Here is an 18,795-nt window from a genome sequence, read left to right as displayed (position 1 = left end):
GGGTATGATTTCATGTTGTTTTCATGTCTTTACGTAAGCTTCAATACATCATTTATTCATGCTTTAGATCACTTTGCATCTTGATTTAGAGCATTTACGTTATCATTTACAAGCAATTAGGGTTTACTTTCTAGGTTGCTCTAGTTTGCTTTCTTGCATTTTAGGACCTTGCACACACACTAGGTCTGCACACACAATACATTTTACAAAACAACTTGGCTATTCGTGGAGGTGGAAATCGCCGAAGCAGGGGTTTGACTAAGGCAAAACCCTATATAGCCGCCTATACACCCTTTTTCAGATACCATTGCAGGTTTTGGGATTCGAACGACGCCGCAGGATACAGATCCGGAGAGAGAAGGTCGAGACAACACTCTATATCAAATTGTAGAGCAGAAGACTGGGACAGGGGCGCTGGGTGCCCTGGTCCTGCCAGGACAGGGGCACTGGGCGCCCTGGTCCCTGGGACAGAGGCGCTGGGCGCCCTGGTCCTCCGGACAGACAGCTTCCCGACAGTGTTCCAGAGTGCAGAACAGCAGTTTCCGGTGCAGTTTTCAGGACAGTGGCGCCCACGCCCCCGTCCCGCACATTTTCAGTCCGATTTTGACTCCGGGTACACATCTGCATTCTTATTTCATCCTTGTATTTACAGCTGTTCATTGTTTAATCTCAATTCTGCAATCTTGTTATTAGTTCATACTTGCATTTTGGGATTAGGGTTTGAACTTGCATTACTTGATCTTACAATTTCAACAAGGGAATAGAAATCCTAATAGATATCTCGTGGCTCTCTCTTTCACAAAAAGAAGTAGCCAATTGTGTGATATCTCTAGGCTCTTTCGTATTCCGTAATGGGTGTCAAAAGGTAGGATTAGGGCATGATTAACCTAGTCTCGCTTTTTCCCCCACACATTTTGGTGAACCCGACGTGAATCTATCATTGCTTCCTTTTGCATTGCATTTGTTAGATCTAGATCTAGATTTAGTGTGTTTTCATTTCATTTTCATTAAAAAGAAAAAAAGAAAAAAAAAAAGTGTGTTTCTTTGCATTGGGTGTTTAAGTTTTGTGCAATCTTTTCAAAATGTCAGATTTTTATTTGCAAAATGTTCATGCTTTCGATGATTATTATGAGTATAGCCAAGATGAATTAGATGAAGCTTTAGATGAGTTTTTGAACCCTAAAGATGCCAAACCTTCATTTTACCAAAAACTCATAAACCTTGTTACTATGCCATTTCGTTGTGATGAGAAAGATAAGTTGAATGAGTCCTCTCAAGGGTACATTCCTATCAACTCTTCCACTAAATCTAGTAACATGGTTGTTTTCAACAATCCCCTCTATGAGGAGATGTCTCCTTTTGAATCAAAAGATAAACCTTTTAATAGATATGATCATGCTTTGTTGGATGATGCTCTTGATGACTTTGTGGCTTTATCGAAATCTCTAAACAAAAACAAGACTTCTAAATTAGTTAACATGATAAACTTGAATGAGCATAAAAAGCCTCTCTTTGAAGTCCAAGGAGCTTATCCTTCTCCCACCTTTCAAGGTCCTAAGACACCTCTCCTTACTATCCAAGGAGGGTATGATCATGATTCCTTTCGTACTCCGAATAAACCAATCATCACGGTGCAAGGAAGAAAACCTATAAGTCCTTATAATTATGCCAAGCAAATAACTAGAGAGAGTTATCATGCGGTTGCCCATACTTATCATACCAGAAATAATAGGCAACCTAGTCCTCCTCCTGTTATCCCAGTTTCCCTTCCGAATCCTCAACCGATTCTTCCACAAGCTCCCCGTATTTCGCAAGTTCTTAGTAAGGAATATGATCTCATAGAACAACAAAGCTACCCCTGCTAAGATATCCCTTTGGGATTTGATTCAAACTTCTTCCGCTCATCATGGAATGTTACAAGATGCCTTGAGAGATTTGAATGTTCCTCCACCGAATACATCTAGTAATATAGCATCTTTGGTTAACTCTGTGATGAATCCTAAAGCTCAAATTGTGTTTACCCAAGATGAGTTGCCTACTAGTGAAATCCAACATCAATATGATCCCTTGATGATTGTGGTTATCATGAAAGACACAGATATAAGGCGAACACTAGTAGATAATGGCTCTGGTCTTAATGTGTGTAGCATTAATCTTTTGCATAAGATGAATGTGGATACATCCTTAATTGGACCGGACTCTCGTCCTATTCGAGGCTTTGATAATGTGGCTAAAACTTCGTTAGGTACTATCAGCTTACCCATCACAGTGGGGCCTGTTACTTTGCCTACACCTATCCATGTTATGTCGGGAAATCTAATGTACAACTTGCTACTGGGGAGACCTTGGATTCACAGTATGCAAGCTGTCCCTTCTACATTGCATAGACAAGTTAAATTTATTTATAACAATAAGACATATACCTTGATAGGTGATACTAATTTTCAAGCTTGTTTGCAAACATCCACTTCTAAGGGGGGTTCTTCTAAGCCGTCCTCATCTAGTGATGAATCTTTAAATAAGATACCTATTGGTGAATCCTCGCTCTCCAATGATCAAAATTCTTTGGATGAGTCTGGAGCTCTTGGAGAAGATTCTTCTCGACTTGAAACTACACATAAGAAGGATTTTGATCCTGGGAAGATCCTCGAAGACGACGATTAGGGATCCCTTGATTTTAATCCTACCTTTGTGGGTGAATATAAGGTTCCTTCTAGAGAAATTAAAGTTGAAAAGAAGGAAGAAGCTGAAAATCATAAAGTTGAAAAGAAAGAAGAAACTAAAAATCAATCAACCTTCCCTGAATCTATGAGTAATAATTTTGTGGCCGCCTCTCAAACTTCTTCTCCTCACATCTATGAAGAGTTTGATTCTTTGTCTTATGAAAAACCACCTTCTCTTCTTGAAATGGCTGATCATTATGGTCGTGGTTTTCGCATTTTTGCTAAGCATGGGTATCATGGAAAAGGTTGTGGTGCTCATGAACAAGGGATAAGAGTTCCTCTAGAGACTAATTTTCACAATTATGCCTTTGGACTTGGCTATAATCCCTGCAGACGTACTAAAGCTTCTAAAAGACCATGCATTAGTGTTAATGCTATCTCTACATCTCTATCAATACAACACCCTGAGTATATTGATGGGGATCCTTCGGGTGATTGTGCTTTTGATATCTTCCCTACCGACAATGCTTTAGCTGAGTTCTTGGGAGCCTATGACACTCTTCCTCGTTATCATCACAATAGGGGACTCCCTTATTGTTTGAACACTTAAGCCTATTTTGGAAAAGAGATTGATAACGATGAGATTGTGAAAGAATTCCCTCAGTTAAAGGATACTCCTCAACAAAGTAATCTTCTCATAAGTGATACCACTGATGTTAAGATAGACCTTTGCAATAAAGAGAAAGTTATTAAAATTGGAAAATGTTTGGATGAAGAGGAACAAAAACAATATGAAGATTTATTGCATGAATTCCCCGAGATCTTTGCTTGGACATACTCTGACATGCCTAGTATAGATCCTAAGATTGTTACTCATAACATTGTCTTAGTTCCTGGTGCTAAGCCCGTGAAACAAAAGATTCGAAAAATGAATCCTAAGGTAGCTTTGCTTGTTAAGGCTGAGATTGAAAAGTTATTGGAGGCTGGATTTATCCGCCCTATTGACTATTCCCCATGGATTTCAAATATTGTCACTGTGGCTAAACCAGATAACAAAATAAGAATGTGTACCGACTTTCGGGATCTAAATAAGGCTTCTTTAAAAGATGATTTTCCTCTTCCAAACATTGACATGATAGTTGATTCTACGGCAGGACATGCCTTGTTATCCTTCATGGATGGTTTTTCAGGATACAATCAAATTTTTATTAACCCTCAAGATCAATTCAAAACCGCTTTCACTACTCCCTGGGGTACGTTTTGTTGGATAATGATGCCTTTTGGACTTAAAAATGCCGGTGCAACCTACCAACGAGCGATGACCCTTATCTTTCATGATTATATGCATAAGATTTTAGAGGATTATGTTGATGACATTTTAGCCAAATCCTTTCTTCGCATGGATCATATTAAAATCCTTCGTCAAATCTTTGAAAGGATTCGTAAATATCACATGCGCTTGAATCTCCGAAAATGTGTTTTTGGTGTGGATAGTGGAAAACTATTAGGATTCATAGTTTCGCATCGTGGGATTGAGGTGGACACTAAGAAAATAGATGCTATTGTCAACATGCCATCTCCTAGAAATGTGTCTCAACTTAAAAGCTTACAAGGAAAGATTCAAGCTATTCGTAGGTTTGTATCTCAACTTGCGGATCGTACTTTTCCTTTCACTCAACTTCTGAAAAAGAATATCACTTTTCAATGGAATGAGGATTGTCAGCAAGCATTTGAAGATTTAAAAATGTATTTAACTAATCCTCCTATCCTTCGACCGGCCGAACCTTCTCAACCCTTCCTTCTTTATACGGCTGCTTCCTCTCATGCTCTTGCAGCATTATTGGCACAACATGATAAAGATGGTAAGGAGTGTCCAATTTATTACATAAGTCGTACCTTACTCGATTATGAGACCCGATATTCTGCGATAGAAAAACAATGCTTGGCCTTGGTGTTTGCGACTCAAAAATTGAGACATTATCTCTTAAATTCAGAAGTCCACATCATGATAAAGTTTGATCCGTTGAAGCATCTTTTCTCTAAAACTGATTTATCAGGACGCCTAGCTAAGTGGGTTATGATGTTAACTGAATTTGACCTTAAATTTGTTTCACAAAGAGAAATTAAAGGGCAAGCGTTGACCGATCACTTAGCTGAGGCCCCTTCACCTTTCTCCTTCCCTAACCCTGAGTCTTTTCCTGACGACTTCATTCTTTCTATAGAGAAAGATGAAACTTGGGAGTTATACTTTGATGGCTCTAAGTGTCGTACGGGATCGGGGGCAGGTGTTGTTCTAATTTCTCCTACAAAGAAACCTATTCCCTTATCCTATCGTCTAAATTTCCTATGTACCAATAACATTGCTGAGTATGAGGCTCTTATAGCGGGAATAAAAGTAGCCTTAGCTCTGAATATAAAACACATACATATCTATGGAGATTCGCAATTGATTATAAGACAAGTAACAGGAATATATCAAGCAAAACAAGACAAATTATCACAATATAAAGACCTTGCTATCTCTTTATTACAAAATTTCAATTCTTATACTATGGAACCCGTTCCTCGAAAAGATAATCGACATGTGGATGCAATGGCATGTGTGGCTTCTCTGGTATCTTTAGAGGACCCTGTGGTCGATCTTAAATTCATTATTCACAACCTTATTTCTCCAGCTATTGTAGACGATTCTAGCTTGGTAACATGTTGTGATTTTATAGACTCAGATGAATGGTACTCGCATATCGTAAGATATTTGACCGATGGTACCTTTCCTGATTCCGCTAATAGGAACACTAGGGCTAGAATCCGCAAGCTGTCTGCTAGGTATATCATTCTTTCTAATGTCCTTTACCGAAGGGGTTATGATGGTCTTCTCCTTCGTTGTCTTAACAAGTCAGAAATCCCTGTTGCTCTTGAAGAGGCACATTCAGGTGCCTATGGGGGGCATTTTGGAGGCAAATCCTTGGTTCATAGATTGCTTCGTATGGGATACTATTGGCAAACTATGCAGAAGGATTCTTTTTCATTTGTTAAGAAATGTCATCAATGTCAACAACATAATAACCTGATTCATGCTCTTGCCCAAGAACTTCGTTCTCAAGTAGCTTCTTGGCCTTTCTCCGCATGGGGTTTGGATCTCATCGGAAAAATCTCTCCTCCTTCATCTCAAGGACACACCTTCATTATAACCGCAATAGATTACTTTACGAAGTGGGTAGAAGCTATTCCCCTTCGCTCTACCACTGCTGAAGTGATTTGTCAATTTCTTCTAGAAAACATCATTTCTCGATTCGGGATACCTTCTACTATAATCTCAGATAATGGGACATCATTTAAGAACAAGGACGTGAAGAAATTCCTCGAGAAGTATCATATCAAACATCGATTTTCTACACCATACTATCCTCAGTCAAATGGTCAAGCCGAATCATCCAATAAGATAATTGAACAAATTCTTCGCAAAACCGTGAATAAGCATGGTAAGGATTGGAGTAACCAGCTAATCTATGCTCTTTGGGCTTACCGAACGAGTGTACGAATTGCCACAGGAACTACTCCTTATAATCTTGTTTATGGTGCCGACGCTATTATGCCTTTAGAGCTAGAGATTTCATCACTTAGGGTTTCTCTCAAAGGTATAGTAGATGATGACTCTTATAGAGAACAACGACTTCAACAGCTCGAGATGCTTGATGAACAGCGTATAAACGCTCTTGAGCATATTCAAGCATATCACAAAACTCTACAACGAAGCTATAATGATAAGGTTATTCAACGTTCCTTCTCAGTAGGTGATTTAGTCCTTTATGAGAATCAGCGCAATGTGAATGCCTTACCTGCAGAAAAGGGAAAATTCAGTCCTAATTGGCTTGGACCATACATCGTTATTGAAGATTATGGATCAGGTGCTTACAAAATAGTGGATGTAGACGGTACGCCTCTTAAAGAACCTATAAATGCTATGCACTTGCGTAGATATTATGCTTAATTCTTCATTCCTTATTCATCTTCTTTTCAATTCTTCAAACATTGGATAATATGTTAGTGTCTCTTAATTAGAGCAAAATAGAATTAAATGTTATGATGTTTTTCTTCGTTCTTGACTAGCGTGTTTCTTTACTTCATGGTTTGTCTTGAATTCATTTATGTAAGTTGTAAAAGATTTACATTTCCATTGTGCTAGCATATTATACAGTGTCTTTATGTGTTAAGTAGAATCGTATCATGTTGTGTTTAAGTTCAAAATTAAATCACGTTAGTTATATGATTCTTAAACTTAATGCATATCTCTTCCCTATCATCAATATAGTACTTGATTAAATATTTAATTAAGTCACGCATGTATCAATTTAATCATAGTGCATTGAGAAATCAATCATATGGAAATTAAATTCTGAACATACATGTACATTTACCAAATGTATTAGATTTAATCAAAGCAAAACATACATTGTTTTAAGCATTAAAGATAACACATTTGAGACAAAAGATAAGCATGTATATATACATATATATATGTGGATCGTATACAAATATAGATCACTATACATCCAAAATGTGACCTCTCTTTTACATCATAAAATCATCTCCTATCCCTAGGGCTAGTGGTTGGAGAGTGTCGACTGGATGCTCCCTCCTGATCTGGCCGTGGAGGTGGACCCATGGGTGTGTAGCGCGATATAGACCGTGAGTGACTCCGAGAGGAACTCCTACGATCCCTATCCATAAGGATCGCGCGATAGGTGGTAGCCTCGGCCTGAGCTGCTGCTAGATCTCGCTGCGCCCGCTGAAGGTCCTCTGATAGGACTCTCTCTCTCCCTCCATATGTCTACTTGAACTCGGAATGGGGAAAACAAGTCCTCGTGCTGACCCACGTTCCCCTAAGGCCTATAGGCAATCTGTGAGGAACTGGGGATCTGTTCTATCGTGGAAATGTCTGTCACTGCCTGCTGAATCAAGGAACGCCACTCCTGCACATTAGCTGTGGCAGTAGAATAGATTTTTGTATTAGTACCATTCTATATCATCAAAACATTAATAATCAATTTAAACCTACTATACCTGGGTCTCCCTCGCGCCAGTAGGGATCATGATACGGTAGCATCTGTGATTGGGATCTACTAGGCTCCCCTCGCTCGACTAATCTGTGCACGATGGGTGTAGGCTGGGCGGTACTAGGAACAGGTCTCCGTATCGCCTCATGTTCCCCCTGTTGGGGAATATGAGGAGGATCCAGAGCTATGGTATCATCCCCTGAATGGTGAGGAGCTGCATCCAACTCCTCGTCATCATCTCTATCCTCATCATCTCTATCCTCATCTGCATCCGACTCCTCCTCATCATCTCTATCCTCATCATCTCTATCCTCATCTGCATCTGACTCCTCCTCATCATCAGTTCTCTCCTCCTCGTCCTCATCTCCATCTGTGTCCTCCTCCTCGGCGCTGGGCTAATCGCCTGTAGGTGGATCAGGATCTCCCGCCTCCTCATGACCCTCTCCCTCCTCTGGCTCCTCTGACCTGGATCCCTGGTCCTCATCTCGGTCTCCATGTCTCCATGGGCCTGGATGGCCTGTCGGGTGATCTGGTGGAAAGATAGGACCTGGATATGATCTCATAAACCATGAGACATACCTGCGTTGTGCTCTAGGCTCTGCAGAATAATCAGTGACTACATCCTGATCAGATCCCTCTATATCCGTAGTCTCGATGTCATCTATCGTCGGTCTCGCTACTGCTCTAGGTCTGGGAAGGACCTGTGAGTGTCGAGTATAGATGGGCACATCGGCTGGAACACACTGCTCTAGCCCAAACTGCCTCCGTACTCGGTCAAAGTAGAAAGGGACTATGATGTGTGAATATCATCCTCGCAGTAGGCGGTTCCTCTGTAGGCATGCTAACTGTCTCTCCATACCATCCCATCTGTGCATCCGTAGGTAAGGTCTCCACACTGTCACCTCGGCTGTCAGTCTGTCAAAAATCACTCTCCAATATAACAAATCTCCAAATCTCCACTCGCTGGTAAGTGGATAAGCGAACACCCTAGGTCGCTCACTTGCTGTACTCAACGGAAAGCCGACGGGCCTGGTGCATGTGAAGTGCTCTAAAATACACACCTGCAGAAGTGTGCATGTCATCAAACTGAACCCCTGTCCAAATACATACTCCTCAAGGTCATGATAGAGATGTGCAAGCATACTCCGACCCCAAGCATACACTCTCCTGTGTCTCTCCATCGCTCTGATACATCATGTGAGACCCCCATGCATGTGCGTCCCTCACCCATTAGGGCAGACGGCTAGTGCTATGATGGTTATCATAAGGCGTCTCAGAAGGGGTACCTCCCCTGTAGGATGTAAGAGCCAGCTGACCATGATGCGACCTCTCGTCTCGCTCGGCATGACTCTCCCTATGCAATACACCTGCTCTCTCTGATGATCCTTCGCTAATCGATCAGTCGCGTATGTAACAGTCGCTCCTCTGATAGGAAGACCAAGTATACGGTACACATCCTCGAGTGTGACCGTCAGCTCCCCTACTGGAAGATGAAATGTGCATGTGTCAGGATCCCATCGCTCCATCAATGCCATCAGCATCGCAGGATGGAACCAAATGGCTGGCATGAGGATCACATACCATAATCCTACTATCGACAGTGTGTCTCTCTCTGACTGAGTAAGCCGCGGAATCTGATCTCACAAACTGCGAAGAATATGTCCCGCTGTATGCTCTCTCATGTACGGAAGGCCCTGCAACACAAAAACATAACCGTAATCAGTACTCGATCATCAAAATTGCTAATGCAAACTGTCGAACATCGTGTGCTAGTCCTGAAACCCCTCGCCAAGCCCTGATTGGGGACCATAGTGTCCTGTCAGGGACCATGGCGCCCTGTCAGGGACCATGGCGCCCTGTCAGGGACCATGGCGCCCTGAGGGGACCATGGCGCCCTGAAGGGACCATGGCGCCCTGTCAGGGACCATGGCGCCCTGGGGGGACCAGGGCGCCCCACAGGGACCATGGCGCCCTGGGTGGGCCCCAGGTCAGCCTTCAGGGCCCGCATACGATCACAGAAAAGTCAAAATGCAGAAAATCAAAAGTCAAAGTTCAGTCAACTCACCTCGTCCAGTGGCTCGTCGTCAATCACGGCCTGGCGTAGGATCTCAACCCTCGTGGGACGCTCCAGTCGTCGTGAAGGCATGATGATAGCTATGTGGGCTCTGCTGTAATGAACAATACTCAGAATCAACAAAGTGACAAATGCAAGTGTCTCTTTCAAGGTATATACGTTCATTCCTGTACCTTTATTTTCAAAACCCTAATTTTCCTCTTTCACTCATTTCATCATAACTTGAGTTTGGGAGATGCGATTTTCGAACCGTTTGTTGCGTAGGAATCGTATTTTCATTCCCCTACTCTCGAGATGTTCCAAAAAGTGCTCTGATGAAGCCTTTTCAGTGAACATCCCTCATCAATACTCTCTTACACAATTTGTCGTAAGTAAACATGCTACCCTGTTTCACCTCCCTAATAAGCAAGTCGAAACAGGGGGGGGCATACAGCTACTCACAAATTTCATCACTTTCCTTAGTAAGCATTAGGTGATTTTTGTGATCTAACGTGTGTTTTGTAGGGTGCGGTCCCTAACTGTGTACTGCAGATGCCGCTGGGGGCTTCATCCGACAACTTATGGATATATCCTTTTTCAAATAATGTTTACTTTCTGTACTTTAGCTTGCATATGCACGTAGTACTCATATGACTGCTAAAGTGGGGGCTAAATGTAACGTCATAAATTGTACGCACTTGCTAAAGCAATACAATTTAACACCTAGTTTAGCACCCGCCTTGGCGTAGTTGCACTTTGCATTGCATTTCCCCTTTAGCACTTAATTAATCAAATTAATTAGGTCTAAAGGTTCTATTTTACCATTTTCCACATCACAAAGTCGGGCCCTTTCATTAAAGCGTGCCCCTTTCATTTTATTCCTCCAATACATCACTTAATCAAAAACCCTAATTAGGCCCTATTCTGAGCTTGGGGGCTTGATTTCGGGGGTCAAAACATCTTGAAATCACCTGTAACTTCGGGATTCTCTCTAAAATCATCATATCTGATGGCCCTAAAAATTTGGTGAAAAGTTGTCGGGACCGTGGCACCCGGAGTGCACACGGTCCCAGACATTTTTCCCAAAATTTTAGGAGCGCGATCCAATCATAAAATAAAGCTTAACCCCAAGAAATTGGCGGGATATTCAATCTCTAGGTTGGCCAAAAGACGAAATTGCGACCTAGGGTTTCATACATAAGAGCTCTCTTTCTTCATTTGAAGGGATGGGATTTTTGTTTTCAGGAACTTCATATGCAGCGAAAGAGCAGATCTTTGAAGACTTCAACAACATTCAACATCCTTCTATCAAGCATCTATCAAATTCATTCATCCACTTAGGGCTTGGAAGACATTGAAGAACAATAGGAGATTACCGACTGAAGATTGGCTTGTACTCCTCCCTTGAGGGTTGGGTATGATTTCATGTTGTTTTCATGTCTTTACGTAAGCTTCAATACATCATTTATTCATGCTTTAGATCACTTTGCATCTTGATTTAGAGCATTTACGTTATCATTTACAAGCAATTAGGGTTTACTTTCTAGGTTGCTCTAGTTTGCTTTCTTGCATTTTAGGACCTTGCACACACACTAGGTCTGCACACACAATACATTTTACAAAACAACTTGGCTATTCGTGGAGGTGGAAATCACCGAAGCGGGGGTTTGACTAAGGCAAAACCCTATATAGCCGCCCATACACCCTTTTTCAGATACCATTGCAGGTTTCAGGATTCAGACGACGCCGCGGGATACAGATCCGGAGAGAGAAGGTCGAGACAGCACTCTGTATCAAATTGCAGAGCAGAAGACTGGGACAGGGGCACTAGGCGCCCTGGTCCTGCTAGGACAGGGGCACTGGGTGCCCTGGTCCCTGGGACAGAGGCGCTGGGCGCCCTGGTCCTCCGGACAGACAGCTTTCAGACAGCTTCCCGACAGTGTTCCAAAGTGCAGAACAACAGTTTCCGGTGTAGTTTTCAGGACAGTGGCGCCCGCGCCCCCGTCCCGCACATTTTCAGTCCGATTTTGACTCCGGGTACACATCTGCATTCTTATTTCATCCTTGTATTTACAGCTGTTCATTGTTTAATCTCAATTCTGCAATCTTGTTATTAGTTCATACTTGCATTTTGGGATTAGGGTTTGAACTTGCATTACTTGATCTTACAATTTCAACAAGGGAATAGAAATCCTAATAGATATCCCGTGGCTCTCTCTTTCACAAAAAGAAGTAGCCAATTGTGCGATATCTCTAGGCTCTTTCGTAATCCATAATGTGTGTCAAAAGGTAGGATTAGGGCATGATTAACCTAGTCTCGCTTTTTCCCCCACACAATATGTAATAAGTCTATAATCATTGCAATCAACACAAAATCATTAATAATAATTTGGTCGTAATTTTAGAACTCAATTCAATTGCTATATGTATAGTGTCACAATCAAACCCATGAGAGAAGTATAGGTTATTCTACTCTGCTAAATTAGCAAGTCCCAATAAAATAAATACTTCAACATTCGCAATACAAGACATCTTTCCTTTCCCTTTTCCATGGCATCATTGAGGTGATATCCACCCTACCACGAAGCATCAAGTTTCCCCATGCTACTTTGAAGGAGGAGCTGGACCCATCACAAAGGATCTAGTCATGTGTGGCCAACATGGATGATGGAATATAATTCATTGAGTGAATATATTGAAAGGTAGAAACCTATATTGCTCATGCATCATGTATCTAAAACAAATGTCAGTTGACAACATAATATGGAAAAGAATGCATTGACTTCAACTATGGACATATGAGTGTAAATAACTAATAACTATGTTTATAACATATAATGTTTTGATCATCTCACTATGATCAAGATGGATAACACTATATCAAGATGGAAAACCCATATTGTAAGTTCCAATAATACATATCTAAATCATATAATTTATACATAATAATAACCATTAAAATCATATTGTTTCATCATATTTATCAAATTTTTTAATATGTTGGGTACACCTTAATAAAGCAACATTAAAATACTCATAAATTTTTCATTTCTAAGCCAAATTTTAAAATCCAATATGGTTTAGAGATGAGAAGGAATAAAGGAAAAGACCCAAAAAATGTTTTGTGAGATTCTTTGAAATTCAACTCAATAGATTTTACTTAGAACAACAGTTGAACAAAATGATAGTCTTAAATTATGTTTACGTACACATAATTAATCATTGATTCTAGAAGTTGGTAAATGTAGACGTTGGTGTTAATTACAAAAATAATCCCTCCTTTAAAGCAAAATATTTTGTTTCTAGAATACTATAACAAGGGCAAGTTCAAGACATTTGCCCTTTTACACTTGTTTCATTTATAGTGTTGGTTCCATAGCATTTTTTTTAATATATTATTAATAAAAAGATTGTTGTGGAGTTCATAATACTTAATATTATGCTCTACAGAATTTATTTGTTAGAGTGGTTTCATTAATCACCCAAGTGCAATTCAAACTAGTTAAGATCATTTGGTTATTTTGCTATACTGTATTAGCTGATTTCATTTCATCATGATTGATGAAAGCTCAGCAAGCATTTCTTTCTCTTTTTTAGACTGAATGTTATTTCCTATCTATGTCTAGTCTCAACACTATTTATATTTTTATATAAGAGAAACCACATTTAGCCATTGGCAATGCTAGGTAGATGCATTCAATTACAAAATACACAAAAATATAAGTCCACTATTAACCTCCTGTAGAACACTAGATGCAAGGAAACATTTCAGAAAGGCATATCCCCACTCATGTTAAAGGAATAGAGGTTCTCTACACAAGACTTGACTATGTTTGACAAAATTCATCTTTCTTCTAAAAATATATTAATTCCTTGGCCATGGAGATCCAAGCTCAAGTGTTTCTTTTATTATATTTTTTCTTAACACAAGAAGTTGAACTGCATTCTACTACAGGTGTGATTATATTATTCTTTGATACAACTTAAGCTGCATTTCTTCTAAAAGAATGAAATGATGAAAATATTGAGACTTATAATAACAATAATGTTTAAATTTACAATAGCAATGGTGATTCAAAATGGATTTGTATCTAAATTGTCAGGAAATCTATTTTGCTACATGCTGAAGGGAATGAAGAATGACAGTAAGAGGCTATAATATATGCATTGCATAATGTTTATGTGTTCAATAAGAAGCTATTTCAATTAAAATGGTGATTAAGATTTTCAATCTAAGAGAAACAGGATTATAGGTAGCTTCTGAAATAAAGGCATTCAACTATTCTAATAAATACATATAGGTTATTTCCTTAAATTTTCAATTAGGAATTTAAGAAAATATACCCAGGAACTGGGGACTTGAATCTATGGACAAACAATACTAGGTAGAAGAAATTGCAAGTAAAAAAATTAATATGACATATCATAACAAAACAAAGCAAATCAAATATAAATGTGTCAAAACCAAAATAATGATTGAAATTTGATTTAACGTAAATTCATACAAATAGCCTGGACTAAAAAATTAATATGCCAATATTGGAGCCCCTAAATGCTTATAAGGACATTGGCAGTATTTGTAAATCATCTCTATAAGATTATTTAATTTGCATAAGTTTTGCAATAACCTGCCTCGCCCATTTTGCATCCCCACCTAGTCTCATTTGACTCAATCTAGCATCTCATTCAACATTCCAGTATTTTGAATTATGTTTTATATTCCAATTTTTTTTCCCTCTTTTCTAATTAATTCATTTTGTTCATTAAAATATTTTTGTTGAAGCTACTTGCTATGTGGGCACATACATGTTGGGGGTGAAGTGAAAATCTTCAAGTTGAAAATACATTGAAGGAAAATTATTTTATACAAAATGATTTAATGGGCTTAATATATCATAATTTTATTTTTTTATGATAAATAAATAGACACCTATATTTATGTGTGAATACACATAAGTGAAGTTTATTTCCACAGGTAAGACATTAATATATTTCTTAAAGCTCGAGGTGCATTCTATACATTATATGTGATAGTAAATATTTGAGCCATTGTAGACAAAACATACTTACTTACATGTTAAAAAAATATAGTATATGTATCTATGTGGTATCTATATAATTGTAATGGTAAACTTTACATTCTTGTGTCCATTTAGTTTGGGCTCATTGATTGAATGTATTAATATACTATGTATCACTAATAGCACAATCTTGTGCTATGTTGGTTCATGACCCAATGATAATATAGGCTTCTAGAATTATTAATTACCGTAGATCTATAAAAAGATAATATACTCATATAATTGTATGTAAGCACCATTCATAAAATTATGTAATTATTTAGATATCAAAACTTAAAATTCTCCATTTTATTGTGTGTGTGTGTGTGTGTTTCACACACACACACATGAGTCTAAGTGTGTGTGGGTGCATAGATTCCATCATGACAGTTTACCTCCACCAACTAGAACCTATTCCTTGATGATAAACTCTCTCTCTCTCCAACTTGAAAGAGTGTTATTAATTCATGTCATCCTTACGAAAATAGAACACATGGTTAATCATCATCATCATAATCATTCTTATTTAACCTTTAAGTAATACTTAACATAATCAATTATCTTTCCTAATTGCTTGATATTAGACAATTAATGCAATAATTTAGTGATTAAGCTAGGATAACTAAGAGGGATGTGACACTCTTCACCTACCTCAAGTTGTTCTCCTTGACATCCTCTACCAAATTTTGATGCACCATCCATAATTTCCAATACATGTCCCTCTAAAAGGAGAAATTATTCAACAAAATGATCTTTACAATGTTGCTATTATTGTTGGTTTCCAATTTTTTCTTCAATTAGAGAAAATTCATATCAATTTACCGATTCCATGACTTCATTGCCAGTGTGGATGGGATTCAAATCAATGCCCCTACTACTATTGCCTCACTAGTCCTCCACCTCTCCTTTGGCTAATAGTAGCTATGACAGCGATTGATTTTCTCCTCTCTCTATTTTTTTTAAGGTATTTCAATTTTTATTTTTTTTTTAATAATGTAATTTTTGAATTTCGGTTCTATAATCAGCAATAGTCTATGACTTTTCTTGGCTGGCTAATTATATGACCTTTTGACTTTTATTTTTGTATTTCAAATTTTTTTTAATTAATATAATTATGGATGCTCGCATCACTCACCATTCTTCAATCACAAGGTAAATGCCCTAAATTAAAATTTTGGAACAAACAATAAACAACACCTATATGGCCATTTAACATTAAATATAGTAGCGAGTTTGTAAAAACATTGCATTAACATGCTAGAGCTATCTCTAGTATAGATGATGGGAGAGACGAGGTTTGACGGTAGCCTCCAGAGGTACCACCCTTGGCATTGTCAAGCCAACCCCTTCGTTCATGTCAATAACTTTTCCAGCTGGAATAGACCACTCAAAGCTATGTAAGAAAGTTGCAAGAGTCAGTTGCACCATATTCATTGCCAATACTGCACCTGGGCATCCTCTTCTCCCTGCCCCAAATGGAATTATCTCTGAGTCATCAGCTTTCATTTGTATGTTGTATACGTCTATCTCCCTATCCATAAAACGCTCTGGCATAAACTCTAGTGGTTTGTCCCACAATTTTGGGTCCCTATGAATTGCCCATGCATTTACAAATAGCATTGTTCCTGCAGGAATATGATAACCTCCCACTGTGCAATCCTCAACAGATTCATGTACTGAAAGCAAAGGTGCTGATGGGTGAAGGCGCAAACTCTCTCTCACTATTGCTTGCAAGTATTTTAGCTGGGGTATGTCTGAATCCTCCACCAGTCTGTTGCGTCCAACTTTAGAATCAAGTTCCTCTTGTACCTTCTTCATTGCATGTGGATGTTGTAATAACAATGACAATGCCCATTCCATGGCAACTGAAAGTGTATCAGAACCTGCACTAAACATAATCTGCAAACATAGAAATATTAATAACAAGGGAAATAGATAAAATCTAAATTTATAAAATTTAAAGTTACAATATATTGAATCAAAGTTGTTAAGAAATGACAATGTGTAATGTGAAAACATTTATGATAAATCAGAAACAACAATAATAATGAACATGGGTAGTTAAAAGTGAAGCAAAATTATTAAGAAATGGCAAAATGAAAACACTTACACCAGTAGTTGCCTTAATGAATTCATCTTTATCAGGAATTGCTTGGGCATTCAAATCTGCCTGTTGAATGAGCACATCAACAAAGTCTTCCGCCTCTTCCCCATCTTTTGATCCTTTCTCCCTATGCTTCTCCAATATTTTCTGCATAAACAAGTCTATTTGTGTTTGTACCCTTATCATAGCCTTCTCATACCCTTGCAAATCAAGCCACTTCAACCAGGGAATATAATCCCCAATATTCACACACCCATGATACACAAAGGACTCTTCAATAGCCTCAGAAACAATCTCTTCTGAAACCCCTGAGGCCTCTCCAAAATACTTCTCATTGATAATCATAGACATGAGAGTCTTAAAATTCAATTGGGAGAAAAACCTCTTCATGTTAACACTACTCTCCTGCTGAGCCTGCTGAAACATAGTATTCACTCCTTTGCGAAGTTGTTGCATTCTATTGTGGGCAAAAGACTGAATTCTTTTGGGGGATAGAAGCTCAACCACACAAACTTTTCTAGCAGTTCTCCAGTAGGGGCCATAAGGAGCCCAAGCAACCATAGAATAATTGTAGCCCAAATGCTTGCCTTGTGAAAGAACGGGTTTTGATGCCAGAGCCTTGTCATTCAATGTAAAACATTCTCTTGCTAATTCTGCAGAGCTTATAACCAAAACGGGCTTGCTACCAAATTTGACCTGCAGAACAGGTCCATAGCGTTTTGCCATTGTTGCTAGAATCTGGTGAATTGGCCTGGTTTTATCAAAGAGAAGATGAAAGTGGCCTATTACAGGAAGAGCTCTGGGGCCTGGAGGTAGTGGGAAACTGGTCTTATTACTTGCAAGGCTTTTTAGTAGAATGAGTGCAACATAGATTGTTGCAGCTCCTACCAGAATAACAGGCCATGATATTGATGTTAGCTCCATGCTTAAAGCTCTTTGCTTGCTCACTGCTATTTGGAGTATCATGACTATGTAGTCTATATATATAGTGAATATCTTGGCAGAAAGTAAAGAAAGACTGGCAAGACAGTCAAAGGCGCGAGAGAAATCCATTCCAATTGAAATGCGTGAGAGAGATACGTGCTTGACTGAAGTTTTCCTCCAATTTAAAATAAAACAGAATATTTTGTATAGGAAAGAAAATTCAAGGTTTGAGCGGGCATGCATTGAAATTGGTGGTTTGAAGCAGAAGATGTTAACGTCCATTCAAAAGAGGTGTGAGGCGTGCGCTGAAATTTCCACACGAATGAACGAATGAATTCCATTGCGCTGTCTATAAACGACAAAACTCGCGGAGATTCCTTAAAATGTTTGTTTCTATGGTAAATTGAAAGTATCTAAATGAAAATATAATAATAATAACAATTAGGATAAAAGATATAGGTAAAATATGCTTCTAAAAATATAAATAAGAAGTGTGTAAAATGAAAATATAATAATATGATAATAATTAATATAAAAGATATACATAAAGTACGAAAAAAAAAAAATGTTTGTTTATTATTATATTTAAATATTATGTTTATTTATTATTATATTTAAATTTTATGGATACAAAATTTATTTATTAGTCGAATTTAGAGTGAGTGGTAGTTGAGAAGTGGAAGTGAAGTTATAATTGACATTAAATAATTAAAAATTGAGTGCACTAGAGGAGAAAATAAATAAAATGTTTGTATTTTTTTGTTTTTCATGCATTTAAGTGTCACCAACACGTCAAATTAAATGCTTCTATTGATGGACATTTTTGAATCCCTATGTGAGTATAATATGCCTTCAACATAATAATAATTTAGTCTTAATAGTTTTCTTGCTTTTATAGAGAATTTAATAGAAATATAAACAATATAATAATAAA

The 18,795-nt window shown here is 38.4% G+C and overlaps 1 protein-coding gene across 1 annotated transcript; it reads right to left on the bottom strand.

Moving 5' to 3' along the window:
- Nucleotides 1–16,020: 16,020 nt before the first annotated feature.
- On the bottom strand, nt 16,021–17,882 carry LOC131051325 (xanthotoxin 5-hydroxylase CYP82C4-like). Its single transcript, XM_057985786.1, has 2 exons — nt 16,944–17,882; nt 16,021–16,732 (listed from the first exon to the last, which is right to left on the bottom strand). The coding sequence occupies exons 1-2, from the start codon at nt 17,859–17,861 to the stop codon at nt 16,103–16,105; spliced, it is 1,548 nt and encodes a 515-aa protein (XP_057841769.1). The 5' UTR covers nt 17,862–17,882; the 3' UTR covers nt 16,021–16,102.
- Nucleotides 17,883–18,795: the final 913 nt, after the last annotated feature.

The sequence above is a fragment of the Cryptomeria japonica genome, chromosome 11 (assembly GCF_030272615.1).
Source record: "Cryptomeria japonica chromosome 11, Sugi_1.0, whole genome shotgun sequence".
Lineage (NCBI taxonomy): Eukaryota > Viridiplantae > Streptophyta > Pinopsida > Cupressales > Cupressaceae > Cryptomeria > Cryptomeria japonica.
The sequence above is the reverse complement of the archived record's forward strand: the minus strand, read 5'-3'. Positions and strand labels throughout refer to the sequence as shown.

Bases quoted from the DNA above. Each gene is read 5' to 3' on its own strand.
- LOC131051325 (XM_057985786.1), bottom strand. From the start codon at position 17,861: ATGGAGCTAACATCAATATCATGGCCTGTTATTCTGGTAGGAGCTGCA. The intron at 16,733-16,943 runs GTAAGTGTTTTC...CTATGTTTGCAG, and splicing joins TCATTAAGGCAACTACTGGT to ATTATGTTTAGTGCAGGTTC.